The sequence below is a fragment of the Phaenicophaeus curvirostris genome, chromosome 2 (assembly GCF_032191515.1).
Source record: "Phaenicophaeus curvirostris isolate KB17595 chromosome 2, BPBGC_Pcur_1.0, whole genome shotgun sequence".
NCBI lineage: Eukaryota > Metazoa > Chordata > Aves > Cuculiformes > Cuculidae > Phaenicophaeus > Phaenicophaeus curvirostris.
Window position 1 is genome coordinate 68,014,990 of NC_091393.1, and position 18,002 is coordinate 68,032,991.

Here is an 18,002-nt window from a genome sequence, read left to right on the forward strand (position 1 = left end):
TATTGATAAACTGCATTGTAATGCATTTTGTCTATTACTTTATTTCAATAGATCTAATTACTTTATTCTAATATATCTTCTGAAAAGAATAATAAAAAGTGTAATTTTAAATTTCCAGTTCTCTTCTTTAGCTTTTATTCCACCTGTTCCTCCCAGTATGTTTTCTTTTTCTGAAAAGTAGATAATTTTCATAGGAGAAAAATGCACAAACAGATATAATGGAGTCACTGTAATATCATCTTGGGAGATAAATTTCCTCCTAAGCCGTGGTATAGCTCTGGAAATATGTAACTACTTTCATTATTAGAGGCTAAATGTTCTCTGTGCAGAAAATGAACTGATACTATTTACCTGAAATCTTGTTACACTTTTGGTAAGACAAGAAATACATGCACATACTCTAGGTGTTTCACACCTTTTCCTGTGGCTCCTTTTAGTCTTCTTGTTCAGTAGAGAATGGGATCTATAGTCAAACAAGTTTCAGAATCCTGAGATTCTGGAAGGAATGAACATTCAGAAAATGTAAAGACATTTTTTTTTCATGCAATTGCTGAAAATAATTTCCAGAACATTTTTATCTGGTCTTTTCAACATAATTTTCTCAGGTTTCCCCAGAAGTATGCATATTATTGCTATTACCATAGTTAGTAGGATGAATAAAGTCTCTCCCAGGAAGCACAAGGGCATGATAGTCATACTATCTGGAAATGAGGCTGCTATGACAGTTTAAAATAGAACAAAGATATTTCCATCTGTGGATGTTCTTGCTTTAACAAGTAGGTCCCCTGCATATAGGTAGCATTCCTGTATATTTTAATTATGCTTCTTCCTTTTTGGTATGTTAGTCTGGCAGTTAAAAAATTAAAGATAATTAGACTACCAGTTAAAAATTAAGATACTCAATGAAATTCTTCCTGAAGAATTGGCTGTCACATATTTCATTTTGCATTGAATCCTCAAGAAAATAAAACAAGAACCAAAATCCAGTAACCAGCATTGTTGGCTTACCCACTTTCCCATGGTGTCATGGCCTCATGATCCATTTAATTCCATGGAGTTTGGAAAAAAATTGTTTTATTTCAGGATATACAATTCTAATCCTGACCATAAAAAAAAATGCAAAAATTTGAGCACAATCTGAAGTTATCTATTGCTATTATCTTAATATTTAAATTCAAAAATTTGGAAATATTTTCTATTTTAAAAAAACTGACTGATGTGGCAAAGTAATTTATTTTATTTCTTACTTGTATTTCAATTTCTTTAAAGTTTATTATCTGTTCCTAAAATCATTATTATTACATTTTATTATTACTTTTACAAATTAATAGGACACAGTTTTGAAAAAAAGTATCTTCATGTAAACTAATTTTCAGTAGATTTTAATATGGAAATTCTGCTTTCCCTTTAAACTGTAGTTGTAATGACTGGACAGTTCTTCAAACTAAATGAAATTCATATTAACCAAATCTTCTCTTTAAAAATTTACAGTTTTTTTTTTTAAATATCCCTTTTTAGGCACCGAGCCGTCAATCTCTTTCTTCAAGGCTATGATAAATCTTGGATTGAAACAGAAGAACATTATTTTGAAGACAAACTGATAGAAGACTTAGCAGTACGTCTGGGTGCAAAGGGTCATGGGAATGTATTATGGATTAACATTCATCTTGTATAATAGTAATTATAAGTCTATGAGGTACATAAGATGTCATCTAAGTAGCTATACCTAAAGCTATAGCCAAGTCATTCTGACAGGTGTTAAAAGTTACAAGTGATGGAGATTCCAGAATCCCCTCAGGCAATCTGCTTCATGGCTTCAGAACATTTTATAAAACTTTTAAAACTTCTATCTAAATTACGTGCCAATTGCTATCATTCCCCTCTCTCTTGTCTTCTGTCCTGTGGAGAAGGGGAACAGCCTATTCTCTTTTTTCTTTGCAGTTAACCTTATGTATTTGAAGGTATCATAACCCACATTAAAACCATTGAAGTCAAAAAGTTAGAATATGAAGCTAGAGGAATTAAAATCTTAGATTTACCAGTCCATCAGAAGCAGAGAATTTGCTGCTTCTTTGCAGAAGTATCCTCATGTCAGGAAGGTGAGAATTTATCCCAATCATAAAGTGTTAGAGCCATGTCTTTAGCCTGGGTTATAGCCTAAATTCCCAGAGTAATTTTCAGCCATTCTGTGTCCTCATCCCTTATGGTTATCTCTCAAAAACATACTTGTTTTGAGGGCTGGGCGAGAACTAGTACCATGAAATGATTCAGCCCCTGGAAGGTCCAACAGAACATGGACTGAGATCAATATTTTTATTATGAGGAGAGGCCTCTCTCTTCAATAGAGAGAGAGGAAGCTAACTGGACAACTGCTTTCAGGGAAAGAACAATAGTTTATTGTTTAAAGATTATGCTTAAAGCCAACTACCCAAACTGAACAGTTTTGGAAATAAGGATCAAAATAGTGAAAGGAAGATCAGCAGAAATGAGTTCAACACAATGAGAGTGTGAAAATTCATTTTTGCCTATACATATGCAGAATTCATTTCTTGTGGCATCCTTATTATATGATCAAGTAAAAGACTTACTTGGTATACACAAATACTTACTTGGTATACACAACTTTTTTAACTGATATCGTCATGTGTCCCAGCACTCTGCAAAGGTTTTACGTATTGAAAGTTCATTTCCAAATGTAATTGTATTTTAGCAATTGATAGCATGTTTTTGTAGATACGGAATGTGAAGCACCATAGCTCTTTGTGTGTGTGGGGGGGCATGTATGGGTGAAGAAACAACCCAGCACTGTCATTTGGTTACACTCTGACTTAAAGGGTTGTTTCCTTACCTTCTCTGTGAGTTTATACAGAACTCCTTGCTGGCAGGTAGCTTCTGTGAATAACTGCCTTAGAGGTGACTCAACAGTGGATTGCCTTCTATATCATCTTTTATTAAAAGACTATAGGCATTCCACTTGTAATTCCTCAAGCATACAGATAAGTAGTGTGTCTCCAGCTCTCTCTTGAGGAGAGATGTGTTACACTTTTCATTCAAAATAGCAAACAAAACTCTACCTGTCTTTTAAATAAATTTCTAACAAATTCTTGCTGCTTTAGAGCACTCTTCTGGAGGGTGAATGTTTGAGGTTCTAACTGTTCAGCTGTGTAGTTGACCGAGACTGCTGTGTGGACTTTGTGAAAGGTGTGGTTGTGATGCTGGTCCTTGTTCTCTGTCTGTCTTAAAGACGCTGTACCCTGGCATAGCAAGGAATTAAATACTTATCGGACTGTCAAGATGGAATCACAGCTCAGGCTGTAGCACATGAATTCATCTGGAAGGGGAGAAAAGAGGAGTGTTGGGTTCTCTAATGTTTGTTTGAAGGAACGTCTGAAGTTTCTGAACTGTTTGTGTACTATGTAGAAAACTGGAGCAATCCAGGATGCCGAAACTATAGCCAAGACTTCCTATCCTTTAACTCTCTGTAGTCAGTAAACCACAGTATTGTATGCTGTAGTACTTTCTTTCTCAGTACTGAGAATACCGAACTCTCTTTTCTGCTAAGTAAAAATAATTGAAAGGGTGAAATGCGATAAAAGCTGCCTCCTTCCTTACTTTGCCATATACAGTCAATTTATAGACCTGTGTTAAAGGCTTTCTGGTATGTGGGAGATGAGTGTTTGTGTTCCTAAAGAGGAGGACTAGACTAAACTTGCCGTTTTGTTCCCTGAATATTTTGTCCTTAAGTCTATCATACAAAAGTGGCACTACTTCTGCCTCTGCATATTAAAAGAAAAAAGTATACACAAGTTCTCTGTCTTAGGAGCTAAATTCTGCTTCTTAATTCTGATTCAACAGATCAAGTCTCTAAGGGAACTAGACTTTTAATGTTTGATATTAAAATCATAGGATATTCACGCTGTCTTTATTAAGAGTTAAAATGCTTCTGCTTTAATTAAATAGGTTATTTGAACACCTTTGTTGGTAGGCATTACTGGCCATAATAATTTATAAGAACAATATGTTTAAAGGACATTTAGTAATTAGATTATATAAAAATGAAAACTTTTAAATCTTCAACATTTAGAAATGACAACTAAAACTTATTTGTTTTATCCTCTTATGTTACTTTCAGTTAAAGCTTTTTATCTTGCACTTAAGTAACTGTCGGACGAATGTCTGAGAACAGTGAAAATTAAGAATACTTATTTCCCAGAAGTGCCAGGAAATCATTTGTTTCTAGTGTTAATGCTATGTTTAATAATGAGTTCTACTTAACTCAGTCATTGGTGAACTTGATCCTCCATTTAATTTCAATAAAATCCATGAAAACTAATAACCTGTATTAAACATTAACACAGTATCTGCCCTTTTGCTTCAGTTGTTTTGGTAATATTAGAGAGGTATTCTGGTTGATAACATTACCAAGTATAGAGTGCCACCATTTAATTAAAGAGACAAGTCAACATCCTAAATGAGATGGAAATAAAGAGCAGGGGAGGACCTCCGTAATGGTGAGATAGAACTATAGTTATAATTTGCATTGTTTAGATCATGTTATTGATCCTGAAAATACTGTGACATTGCAAAATGTGAAATGAACCTTGTATGGTCATAATAGACTAGCATGTGAAACAATCATTGTGCATATATATCAACTAAAGTAAATTAGCAGCTGCAACCAGTACAGATCTATAAGCATTCCTACAGGAATATATGTGCCACTTGCACATATTTTTTTCTTAACTGGCAAAAAATCCATTTTCATTATATCTGTCATGTGGCCAACCCAAGAAGATTGAACTTAATTTATGCAACCAATTTTCTTTGGACTACCAGATGCTTTGCAGAAAAATGTCTGGATGAAGCAATTTAATTAGTAACTTGATAAGCAAAACTTAAATTCTGAAATGTCTTTTGGCAAAAGGGAAGAAATCAAAGGACAGATTCTATGTTTCTGGAAAAGAATCTATACTGCTTTGGTGGTTGCCATTGTAGTATTTAGTACTACATTTTTTGTTTTAGAGTGAAGTAACAAGTGCTGTCTAAACCTGAAACCAAAATAACCACATGAAAAAAATCCTATTTGTGTGTATATACAGTGCTGATATGTCATTTTCTACATCCTACCAACATTAGTGTTGCTGGTAGATATGGCTTCTTCAGTCTAAAACTATTGGTGAGCTTCAAATTTGGATTTCTTCTCCCTCAAAGCCTCTCAGAGTTCCTCAGTGAACATTATATATACCTAGCATAAGACTTGGAACAGAGAATTCTAATTTTTCACTGATGAAGCTTGTTAACAGACAGAGCAACAGAAAATACAGTAGCGAATGATGGCATCTGCTTACCACAGGTTCTGGATAACAGCAATAAAAGATCAAAGTTACTTTAAGAATCTAGGGAAGAAGGTTAAATATTATGGGGAGAGGAAACCCAAAGCTTTGCAAATGGTATCATTGTTTTAAGTCTTAACAATCATAAACACAGTCAGGATTTTCAGTTTTCATACCTTGCTTGGAACTGTTTTCTCCTGGTTGTCCAAATCAAAATTACGTATGTGAGTATTTAATGTATAATAAATTGCACTGAGTAAAACGTTTTTCAAGATAGATAATTAAATGTATGTTTAAAATCTTTTTTCCCTAAAGAAACCTGGGGAGGAACCACCAGAAGAAGATGAAAGCCTTAAAAGAGTTGATCCTTTACATCAACTTATTCTGCTATTCAGTCGAACAGCCTTGACTGAAAAATGGTAGGATGGTGTGAAAGACTGCAGAGTGTATGCAGATTTTCAAATTACTCCTACATTTGAAGTTATGCATATCTCTGTTTAAGTGTGATTGCATAGGCTAGACTAAATCATATGTGTATGTACATATGGTGAGTTTGAGCTACAGTGAAACCTCTCTATCCTGTAGTATGTAAGAAGATTTTAACATGACGGATAATGAGTTGTAATGAGTTTTCTAGAGACAGATAGATGCCCTTATGCACTTTTTCACAGGTATGGATGCTGTGTTCAGGACTTATTACACCTCTCTCTTCTGTCTGCCTTCTTTATTGACAGTTATATTCCAAATTTAAAGTATAAAGTATATTCTAGGTGAAAGACTAACTATGTTCTTTTAATTGGAGGGTATTTATGAGTTTCGAAGCACTGTGTTTGTAGCTGGCTTTACTTTTCAGTTTGTATCAGTTAATCAAGTTTTCATTTTCCAAAATGACTTTTGGAGTTAATTATGGGTGTGGAAATCCTTTAAAATATTTTTAAGGTGCTTAAAATAGTTTGATGCTCCAATTCTACTATAACGCCTCTAATCTTCCTCATTTTTCCCTTTCCTGTCTCTATTAACCAGCAAACTGGAAGATGATTTTCTGTATATGGCTTATGCTGACATCATGGCAAAGGTAACTTTTTTGCTATATTTTGCATCTTTTCTGTTTTAATAAAATTATTGAAGAAGATCAAGAGAAATTGTGTAAAGCAAAGGAAAGCTTAATGTGTTCCCCTCCAACTTATAACTAAATGTTTTCTTTCTCCATGATATCAGAGCTGCCATGATGAAGAAGATGATGATGGTGAAGAAGAAGTGAAGAGTTTTGAAGTAAGTTTATACTTCTGTTTTGTTTTCTTGTCATATTAGACATTATTTCATAGCTTCCAACTGACATTTATGTTTCTTGCTTCATGGCTTACTGCAGCTTGTTATGCCAGTAAACTGCATGTCAGAAGTTAGATCGGCAGTTATGAGTCACCAGATTCATAGTAGTAAACCCAAAATTTACATGTTTATCTGATTGGTTTTAACTTTTTAGTTGAAGAGAAGTATTATGGGTAGTAACTTATTCTGCAAGTCTGATAATTACAGGCTATATATTGTAAAGTATCAAGCCCTACCCTTAGTTCAGGTGGTTAACGTACTGAAGTAATGCTGCTTTTTGCAGTAGCTATTTACATTCAGTACCAGTAATTTATACAATATTTATGTGTTCACGTATATGTTAATGCTTCTTAGTAACAGGTGAACTTTTATTCATCAATATTGCCAAGCTGCTTCTTATGCTGATAAGAGGAGATCTGTGTTTGTTGTTGTTTAATGTTGAGTTTTTCATAATCATCACTGTATAAGGAAACACACTAACACATGTTGATTGCAAAATTAAGAGGTGAGTTCTTGTCATGTGTTGCTCTGGGATCATTCTCTCCTTTTCTATTAATAAAATGGAGTTTACAAGAAATTTGTGTTCTGAAGGGCCCTGGGAAAATTATCTTGTTAATATTTTTAATATTCTAATATATTTTAATATATTGTAATTCTGATATTAAAAGTTGTCATATCTTTCAAAGAAATTAATCATTACATTTAATATGCCATATCTTTCAAATACATTAATACTTACATTTAATATCTTTAATAAAACACGTAAATATTAAGTACATGCTTTTGTTATTTCTTCCAAATATTTCTAAATATACTGATTGATTTGATTTAAAACTACATGTGCTGTTTTGATTTTTGAGGAGTGGTTTGGCTCATATTTGCTTTTACTCCCATTGTTTTTTACACATCAGATCTTCTGTATATTTTCTACATGATGCTGCATGAAATAGCAGTAAATTATATGAATGCATATTCCCTATTTGGCTGTATACAGAAATCAGAAAGAACACCAATACCAATTCTTTGCTATTATTCAGTAGTTCTGGTCCATTTGAGTTACAACTAGTGTATCCAATATATAAATTTCTGTTCATTGGTAAATTTCTAAGTATGTATCCAAATTTCAGTGCATTTATTTTGCTTTCATTTTGTTGGTTCTCCTTCCCACTTCCCCCCCAAAAAGCAATATATGACCTATCATGGACTAAACAAAGAATTTTGTTTCTTTTTCAGTAAGCCCATGCATGCTTGTTAGATATCAAGTGTCTTGTGCTTAAAGATGTGAAAATTTATAAATGGGTAGTTATTGGAGTGAATGAACAGATTTATCAGTAAGGGATTCATTAGTGCTCTTTACCTAAATTATAATGGGTTCTTTGTTCAGCATTCAACTTTATGATTTGAAAGACAATCCTATTCATTTGTTTCTCATAATTATTTTTACTGTAGCTATGAAACTTGTGTTCAAATAATGTATTAATCTGTTCAAAAGACATTTTTGTGTATGTATTTGGTCAGTCACCTGCAGAAAAAAAATTGGACTTCTTTTTCTTATCATTATTTCGCTTCTTGTCCTTGCCCTTCCTTAAGGTGACAGGATCACAACGCAGCAAGGTAAAACAAAAAAATATGTGTGTATTTGTCTGGGTCTAATATTGTGATTTTTTTAGGCCCAACGTCTTGGATAAGTTCAGCTAAAGAGTCTTGAAAACGTTTTTGGCATTTCAGTTCCAGCATGACTTCTCTACCAAACCCTTCTTGTGCGCAAACTCTTTTTAGAGACTCCAATAATTATTAATGCAAAATATTTTGTCTAAGATTATGTTGCCATTTTGGGGGAAACAGAGTGTCATTTGGCTTGTTCATATTGTTTTTATGTTCTTGACTTTTGTGCATCAGTTATCTTCTTTCTAGTTATAATTTAATTTGAATTGTTTAAATAATTTATTTGGCTCTTAAGGGAGAGCAGTTGGATTTTTCTTCTGGATCTTTGCAGACTTTCATTTCTGACACAATGTTTGTCACAGAGAGAGCATCAATTATAGTGGTATCTGTGATTCAAATCCTTTGGAATAGACTTACCCTTTATTGTGATAGTATTTGATAGAAACTCCATAGCTGCATAGCTACTCCATACCCAAAGTGATTCCTAGTTTTTCCATATTTTCTCTATAAACACAGAGGCAATAGGTCTGAAATTTCACAGTGTTAATTTTTTTTTTATTGACTCAATTTCTTACAGTCTTTTGTGTCTCATCATGAAACACTCGCCATTTCTTTCTAAATGGTGGCCCATGGCTTAAGCACTGACCTACTTGCCTACTTCATGCAGGTTGAAGTATCAGTTCCCATTTTTCATTTGGGCTGCTTGCTGATACGTTGCAAGGTTGATGTTATGAAAGGAGGTACGGTGTATGGGGTAGCTAATTTTTGGTTCAAAGATGTTTAAGTACAGTTGTTTGTGTTGTGGCTAATGGCAGCTAGAGTAAGTAGAAATGACTTGCTTGAAACTGGGAATGCATAGATTTAGCTGATGATCAGATTCCTGTCAGTAGCTTCAAAATTCGTTGGCTATGGCAATATGGGGAACAATTATAACCTTCACCAGAGAGAACAAGATGATTTTCATGATCTGTTTGCTGGCACTTCTAATACTCAGTTCACTGAAGAAAGAGGTTCCCATACAGTTGTGGAAAGAGAAGGTGTATTCCAGGATCAGCTTCTCTCTTGTTCTTTCAAATCATAATCTTTCAAAAGTTTGCACAGATCTGTTCCACATTCATATGATAAAGGCTTTATCCTGGAAGCTGTATGAGCTCACACAGACTGACAAAATGTTTTTTAAAAGGTACTATAGTAGCCACAAACACAAAGTACGTATTACAGAACTCTACAGGAAATGTATAAACAGTCTAACAGTATAATTTCCTCTGCATCTTCTGCCATTCAGCTGTCCAAATTCTACATGTCTATCAGTCTTCCTGTCTGATTACTGTACACTAAATGCTATATGCTCCACAGAAAATTTTCTGCCTCGCTGACTGAGAAGTGAAACAAGGAAAACTCCACAACAATAAATAATCTTAGCTTTCTTCATACATGACAGGAAGCTGTTGGAAAGATATGAGACCATATAAATGAGCTCTGTGTGTGTTTTTCTGTTTATTTTTGTCTGTCAGTCTGTCTCAAAATTCAGTACAACTGCCTCTTGGAGGCAGTTCTTTTGTTCCATGCTCTGTGTGTGTGTGAAAAGACTGACTGCTCAGTTTGTGTGGGAAAAAATCTCTAGCACTCCTCTAGACTTGAATAATGTGTGATGTTTGAAGTCCTGAATCTTTTCACAGTCAGAGCAACAGAGACTTTTAGACAAGCTTAGAATGTGGTAAAAACGAGTGTATTTTATTGACATTTTTCATGTCCATACCTCATGCAGTGTAGTCTCATTTTTGTGCAAATAATCTGTATTGGGGTGACTGTGTGAGCAATAGAGATATCGCAATATAAATTGACAATAAAGTTGCCTGTCCATTATTATTTACCTGTCTGCATTTGCCTGCTAGTATTTGATTTGAATTATTATAATTATCTTTGCTCCTCGCCATTTTTCTCTAAGTTAACTCTCTATCCTATTGAACAGATGCTCAATTGACTCTCTGTAGAATTAGTGTCACTATCCCTCTTGATTCTATCTGATAGGAAATTCTTTTTATTCAAAGCTTTTCGCTAGCTGAGTGCAAATAAGTTTCTGTATTTGAGTCACTGACTCTACTGGTTAGCTACATATTAATACGCTCTAAATACACGTAGTATGGAAACTCAAAGAAAGGAATCAAAACCCCGCTCATCTTTTAAAAATAAATTAGTTTAAACTGGCCTGTCATAGGAAGAAAAGAAATTAGGGAGACTCACTTCTCTTCATCCCTGTTACTGGTAGTGACATTGTTGATAGATTTTGTATTTAAAGATTTATGTCTAAATGGTACTTTGTGCTCGGGCTTATATGAGGCAGAGAAAGACTTGCAAGATGTGCAGCTAGTGCAAGCTCTTAAGGCTGTAAGACGTCAGAGGTTGTCACTGCTCTTTCACTGTCACAAAGACTTCACAAATGGAGTGACCATATATCATGTATTTACAATAAGCATTTTTATTAAAGAATGATATGAATTAAGGTTGACGATCAATGGATCAATTCTTAGGTATTAAATGTTCCAATTAGTGTACAAAAATATGTTTCTTGTAATTTTTTCCTATCTGTAATGGAATGGTAGCAACTCAACAGCTATAATGTAAGTTGTTTATATATAGAGTCATAGAATAGTTTGGGTTAAAAGGGACCTTTAAAGGTCATCTTGTCCAGCCCCCTGCAATGGACATGGACATCTTCAACTATATCTAGTTGCTCAAAGCCCCATTCAACCTGACCTCGAATGTTTTTAGGGACAGGGAATCTACCACCCTTGTGGACAATCTGTTTCAATGTTTCATCACCCCCATTGCAAAAAATTGCAGGGACTGAGATAGTTCTTTAAGTAATATTGAAAGTGTTTTTGATAAGATGAACTCCTCTACCAGTCTTAAAATCCTGCATATTTAATATTCAGAAATTATAATGCATTGTTTTCATTTTGTCTATGTACTTTATAGATCTGATGATGTCCAAAATGAGTTATTTAAGATAGATTCAACTTTATTTATAAAACATGAACCAGCATGTACGGAGCTTAAAAGCTTAGTATACATAGTATATATCTATATATCTATCTATGTATAAAGATGCTGCTTGAGTACTTGGTGTTATATGTTAATACATAGTTTTTACTCATGGCACTGAAATTAAAAGATGTTTTGCCAGTGTAAGATGTGTCTAATAGGATTTATTCTCTGGACAAAACAGAGGTATTGGAAAGTATAAAATATGAAGATAATTCAAAAGAGAACTGTTCATCTTAGAATAGTTGAGTTAAAAGTGATTTCTTCCCTTTACATCTTTTTGTTTATCCTGTTTACTCTTTATTTCATCGTTTATTATTAAACAAACAAACAAAAAAACCCTGTAGAAGTAGGATCATAAGCCTGCAGTCTATGGATGGGAGCTTAGTGATGGGAGCAAACAAACCTCTCCATATGGCTTAGCTCCAAGACAGGGTCTGAGAATCATTCTTTGTATGGATTATGAGGAAGGAGAACAATTTCAGGGTTCACTTATCACTTAAAGCTCATACCTACTTTTTACAAGTTTGTTGACTGCAAATTCAAGCTAAAATTTGTGGTTTTGCTCACTGTGGTTTTGGATTATGTTTGCTTGTGAAGATTAAAAAGAAATAGAATTAAGTAGAAGATGTTTGAGTCTGCTTTCAAAGAGTATGATGAAAAAGTTTTCTTGGTTTGGTAGGTTACTAGAGAAAGTCTATAACGTGCGTACATTTCTAGGTTGTTAGCTTTTTCCCGTATAAATGGAAAACACACAAGATAAAATAGACTTGGTTTTCTTTGATTTGGTTTTTTTTTTTTTTTTTAAATTCTGATTAATTACTTAAAATGTTTCATTTTGTATGAAGTATTTTTACTGTCGTTGTGATGGCTTTGTGAATGACAGAAAATTCAAACCACTGCCTAATTATTTTAGTAGGTTTATGACATCAACTGGCAAGCACAATAAAGTGCAAAAACCTGTGCTGGTACAACATGCAACAGTGCTAATAGTAAGCACATCTTAGAGAAATAGGGATACAATGACCAGCCAGAAGCTCTGTTATTTAATCCAATGGGTAGCCCACTTCATATCAGTTGCTGTCATCACATGTATATATGAAAATTGCATAAAGAAAGCAACAGTGAAAAACCATTGTCAGGCTGAAGAAGGAACCATGATCTTGAGGAGGTTTTGTAAAAAAAAAATGGTTGCTTTAAGAATAAATGTTTGCATTAGTTTTTTGTTGGTGGATTATTTTTAGGGGGAGTGGGTGTGGGGCAGGATTGGGGATCTGCTTTGTTACTGGTTACCTACATAGCTTTATTTCCATGGGAAATGCCACTCTTCTTAGTTTCAGGTATTTGGCAGTGCCTGTTCCAACTGTTCTTCTATAGTGCCACTGCAAAAAGTGTGCATACCTCTTCTTTTAGTCTGACGTGATGCAGATGCATCCCTAATAGAAGCATTCTTATAAACTTACAAAAAAAATATTGTATAATGAAAGTAGTATAGCTAATATTAAGCTTGTGAACAGAAGTGAATCGTAAATCTTGCAGTGGAAGAAAAATGAAAGATCGTTGGGTCTAAAACTAAAAGTAACTAGCAGTAGGAAATAGGGGTTTTTTTTTTAAAAAAAAAACCAAACAACCCCTGATCTGTTTTCAGTGGCATCTGAAGCAAATGAAAATATTTTATTGAACCTGTAATGTCATGACTTTCTGGTAGTTTGTGTGTGGGGTGTGTGTGTGTGTGTATGCTTCGTTTCGTTTTTGTCGAACTCCCAGGAAGAGGTTTAAACATGAAGGCAAAACTTTCAAACCTCAGCATGGCTAAATATGAAGCAAAGCTGCCATATGTTTTTTTTTTAATTTATTTTTCTGCCTCCATTTAGATCTGTCACATAATTTAAGGAAAAAAAAGAAAGATACAATTTAACCACAGGAGAGGTAATAGTGTGGAAAAAAAACCCTGATGAATTTTGTTTCCGCAGCACGATATTATCAGAGATTTAAGAAACAAATTTGCCAGCCTCGGCGAGAACTCTCTGGTAACAGCATAAATATCTGTGTTGGTTTGCTTTTGAGTTAAAAGGTTTATTTTTCATTCATTTGAACATATTTCTCTTTTTTACTTATTTTTTAATTTATTATTCATACCCTCTATTTAGCAAGCCTTCATTTTTTAAACCTCTTCCATCTTCCAATGTCTTTTTTCTGTAACTTGGATGGAAAGTTTATGGCAGCAAAGCTGTCATTCTGGCTACTTCTGCTGCAGCTGTTCCTGCTTTTAGGTCATACATGTTTTGGACGTTGTGTTTTTGGACATGATACTAACTGATTGTGTCATGTTCCTTTTGAGTAAGCTTTTTACCACACCATCTGATGGACTTGCTGTCATAGGGCTCTATGCAACTTCCATTTTGCAACTTATACTGCTTAGTCATTCTCAATTCTCCAGCAAACTTCAATTAACATGATGTAAGTTCAAAGTCATCTGGAATTAACTGTGCCTTTATGTTTGCTTTTTTATGTTCTTCTTTGTTTTCAGTAGTAGTTTAAATTGTAAAGAACTTCACCATTGCTCAAGCAACGCCATGCAGTATTGTTTGTTGCCGCTAGAGAATGCAAAATATAAAAGCACAGTGTATTCTATCGAATATTCTGTTGATAGGGTGGGCAATCTATATTGTAATGTAATGATATGTTTTGAAAAAAATTCTCAGATGCTTCTGTCACTCTGGTATTCAGCAACAACTCACAACTCAAGAGCCACATACTGAGCAGTATGAAGTTATGGTCACACTTTCGGAGATTATTAAGAACATGAACTGTTGCACAAAACCATGCAGTGTATATAAATATATATATAATGAACATGGGCTTAGAACTAACCTGCTGATTTACAATTGAGATGACTTTTTTCAGATAAACTGCTAAAAAGCATATTAAAGAAAAGTACCAAGGGGATAATATTACTTGAACATGTTAAGTATCTGTTCAGTAGCATTGTATCTATTGAAATGGTCCATGATGTTGCCATAGAGCCCATATACTAAGAGAAAAACAAAAACCTTTGGAGAACCGGTTATAACTGAAGTCCTCATCTTAAATGACTGGAATTTTTATTTAGGAAAAAGAAATGGAAAAGCAAAAACTTCTGTATCAACAAGCCAGACTGCATGATCGAGGTGCTGCTGAGATGGTTCTGCAGACAATCAGTGCTAGTAAAGGTAATGTTTTGTTGTATAAATTAAACCTTATTTCTAATGATCTTGGAAATTATTGTAATTCTTACTAGGCAAAACCTGCAGGTGCAGGTTTGCTTTCAAAATGCAAAAAAAGCTTCATAAATTGCTGACAACTAAACCAGAAAAGCGTGATTGATAATTCTCACAAAGTTATTATTGTTGTAGCTGTTATTATTGTCATTGTTATTATCATTACTTATTCTACTGATGATTGAAAGTGTGAAAAAATTCATAGATTTAATAGTTTGCAATGTCAAAAAAACCTTCAAATTCTGGCATGTGTGCACATCTGAAGTTGGTGTAGAAGCTGGTCTTTTCCCACCCCTATTACTTGCCAAATATCTACTTTATTGTACTTCGATAAAGCATTTCAGAAGACTAAATGATGCTTTTGTCACTTAGACACCATCTTGCTCTAAGGTTAGATGCTTTCGTTGTTCTGTGATTTGTTTCCAGTGTAATGATGTTTTGAAAATTACTATTTACAAATTTCAGTTACTATAACTAAGTTATATGGATCACTGTCATTTTCTGAAGAACAGGAAAGAATGCCTAGACTGCCATGCAGAGGGGACACATTGTTAAGCTTGAAAGCTAACTTAAAATTGTGCAACCAGCCTTAAACCAACTGTTGGATGCTCTAGCAAATGCAACATCATTTGTACTTATTGAGCTCAGCTCTTCCTGTCTTATGTCATGCTTCCTTTGTGTGCTGTATATATGTTACACTATGTTTATAGGCACTCAGGAAGATGAGAAGTCACACTAGAGATCATGAAAGAAAAATAGGTCTGTTTTACAAGACAACAAAAAAGCTCTCTCCTGATAAATTAGCATTTAAGTTATTGCACAGATAAATCAACAGAACATTCTTATTTTCTAATATGATCTAAATTTTTATTTCAAAATAATTTTAAGGTGAGATGGGGCCAATGGTTGCAGCTACCCTAAAGCTAGGAATTGCCGTCTTAAATGGAGGAAATTCCACTGTTCAACAGGTAAGATATTTATTTTTGCGTGTTCTGGTCAGTATAGACCTTTATACCATGGTCATTGTTATTATAATAGTGCACTATGTAAAGTGAATATTTGTCAGATGCTGTTTATTCTCTGACTGTCATTTCCAGAAGAAAGGAGTGTACAAAAAGTCCTTATTTACTATGTATGTATTTTTTATTTTTATACATATAATTATTCCATAGAACACAAGGCTAAAAGAAACTTGTTTTGCACTTCAGATGGAAGGGGAAGATTTTGTGTTAAATCATTAACGTCTATGAGAATTCTGTGGGAAGGAAGGATTTCTTGGGAGATTGCCATTGTTCTGTAGCCAGTAGAGCAATATTGCTGACCCATCTTCACCAGAAAGAGTGTCATACAACTTCAGAAGTCCTCAGCTTGTACCATGGAGAGTCTTGATAAAAGCAGAGAAGTCAATCTTTATTTATTAATATATAGTAAGGTAATGTGATGAGCAGTGGGCAAGTCTGATATATTAATATTAGTCTGCATTTTTGAAGAGAAGTGCCTGACAGATTGTTCAGTGTCCTATACTATTTGAAGATTCTGGAGTCCAGAAGTCTTTGTACCTGTCATTACTACGTTGCTGAAGGACAGTTTGAAGAATACAGACAACAGGGAACAGTTAAGGTCCCAAGTTAAGCAACCACTGAAGCATATGAATGCAGCTGAAAAATAATCTTCTTTCAGGGACTGTCATTGATGACAAACTTTTTTGAAAATTATCTGCTTGCAACGTTGCCAGCTCTTTTTGATTTTATGATAGTAAATCACTTGGGGAAAATAATGAAATTTGTATGTAGTCTTTTAATCTGAATTTTTAATGCTACAATCTAAATTATTTAAAATTATTTGATAAAGTCTTAACTAATCAGAATCCAGGAAACAGTGTGGTTATGATAATACTAATATTATTAGTCTAAATTACATACTTATAAAAAACATCAGTATTAATGTTAGATTTGCTAATTTTTCAGTTGCTTCATTTCTACATGTTTTCTCCAGTGCTACGCTCAACTTTCCAATTTTCCTTTAGGTTTTAAGATCAACTCTTCAGTATTCTTTGGAAAGAATGATATGGGAGGGGGGAGAGATACAGAATTGATTTTGAAAAGTCGTCATCATCATCATCTGAAGTTCTTTGCTTTGTTTAGTAACGGTGTTGTTGATGGGGTGTACCTTTTCTGTGATCTTGGTTCTTGGGGTTATGCTGATAGGTTTTGTTAAGGCTGTCTGCTTATGTGTTCTTTCATTTTGAAGATTACTTATGACACATTTTTGTTATTTGCAGAAAGAGCTTTATCTCATTCACAATATGAATTCTTGTAGCATTCCTACTAAGACTGATCTTAAAGCACTGTGCTTTTTTTGTTCCCAACTGGGACCTCTGATATCATCCTATATCTTCATTCAACAACACATTGCATTCTAGAATCAGAGTTCACTCCATTGAATAACTTCCTGTTATTGCAATCTAGTATCCAATAGGTATTAGAAGCTACAATAAAACTAAAACAACTTTAAAGAATACTCAAAAGACTACTTACATGCTGTAGCTGCTAGAATAATCTAAAATAAACTGAGATCATGACAAGCCCAGTCTGGTGCTGACGCGATAGTGTCAATACAAATTTGCAGTCTACTAATGGCAAGATGCATTTATATTAAACACTATATTCTGCTGGCTGTGTTGACTTTAGTTACTATCTTATTTTCCACATTTTAGTAAGGAGTATCTAATATGGATTCCCTCTTTTTCTGAGAAGTACATGAGTGTTAAATGTTCTTTTTCTTTTTGATACCTGGATTATCCTGTGCAAGACTTTCTTATCTAATTAGTATTAGAGATATTTCAAGACAGCAGCATTACTAGTAATGTAGAATCCATATAGTACTAGGTAAAGTGGATTAACACATAGCATAAATATTCTCTGCATAAATTATTTGTGTTTACTGCAGAAGATGCTTGACTACCTCAAGGACAAAAAGGATGTGGGTTTCTTTCAGAGCCTTGCTGGCCTTATGCAGTCCTGTAGGTAAGAAAATATCTACTTTAAAAAGTTCTTATTGCTGCTGCACACTTCGGTTTTGTTCCAAAGGATTTATGGTTTTGGAAGGATCCTCCACATACTTTCTGCAAACAGCACCCAGGCACTGTAATGTGCTAGATTTGCAGCAAAGGACAAGGTGGTATGAAAAGAAGGCAGTATGAAAATCTTCGTATGATATTGATCTACCTTGGTAAAAGCTCTTTTTACAAATGTTTATGGCATTTGTGTCTACTTGAGGTATGCCAGAAAACAACTCCAGAGTTAGGAGTATTCCTCAGGGGCAATCCTGTTGTCCTGCAGATACCAAGTAAATATTCAATGTTATATAG

At 34.1% G+C, this 18,002-nt stretch overlaps 1 protein-coding gene across 5 annotated transcripts in view; it reads left to right on the forward strand.

The window, feature by feature from the left end:
- Positions 1 to 18,002, forward strand: part of RYR2 (ryanodine receptor 2) — a 370,828-nt gene that overhangs the window by 314,271 nt on the left and 38,555 nt on the right. For 3 of the 5 annotated variants that reach the window (XM_069852347.1, XM_069852348.1, XM_069852350.1), the window contains 8 exons: positions 1,519 to 1,615; positions 5,649 to 5,752; positions 6,357 to 6,408; positions 6,552 to 6,605; positions 8,253 to 8,276; positions 14,485 to 14,584; positions 15,521 to 15,600; positions 17,582 to 17,658. In XM_069852347.1, coding sequence (XP_069708448.1) covers positions 1,519 to 1,615; positions 5,649 to 5,752; positions 6,357 to 6,408; positions 6,552 to 6,605; positions 8,253 to 8,276; positions 14,485 to 14,584; positions 15,521 to 15,600; positions 17,582 to 17,658 — 588 coding nt within the window. The remainder of the gene's footprint in view (positions 1 to 1,518; positions 1,616 to 5,648; positions 5,753 to 6,356; positions 6,409 to 6,551; positions 6,606 to 8,252; positions 8,277 to 14,484; positions 14,585 to 15,520; positions 15,601 to 17,581; positions 17,659 to 18,002) is intronic. The other 2 variants (XM_069852349.1, XM_069852351.1) reach the window with 1 other exon arrangement.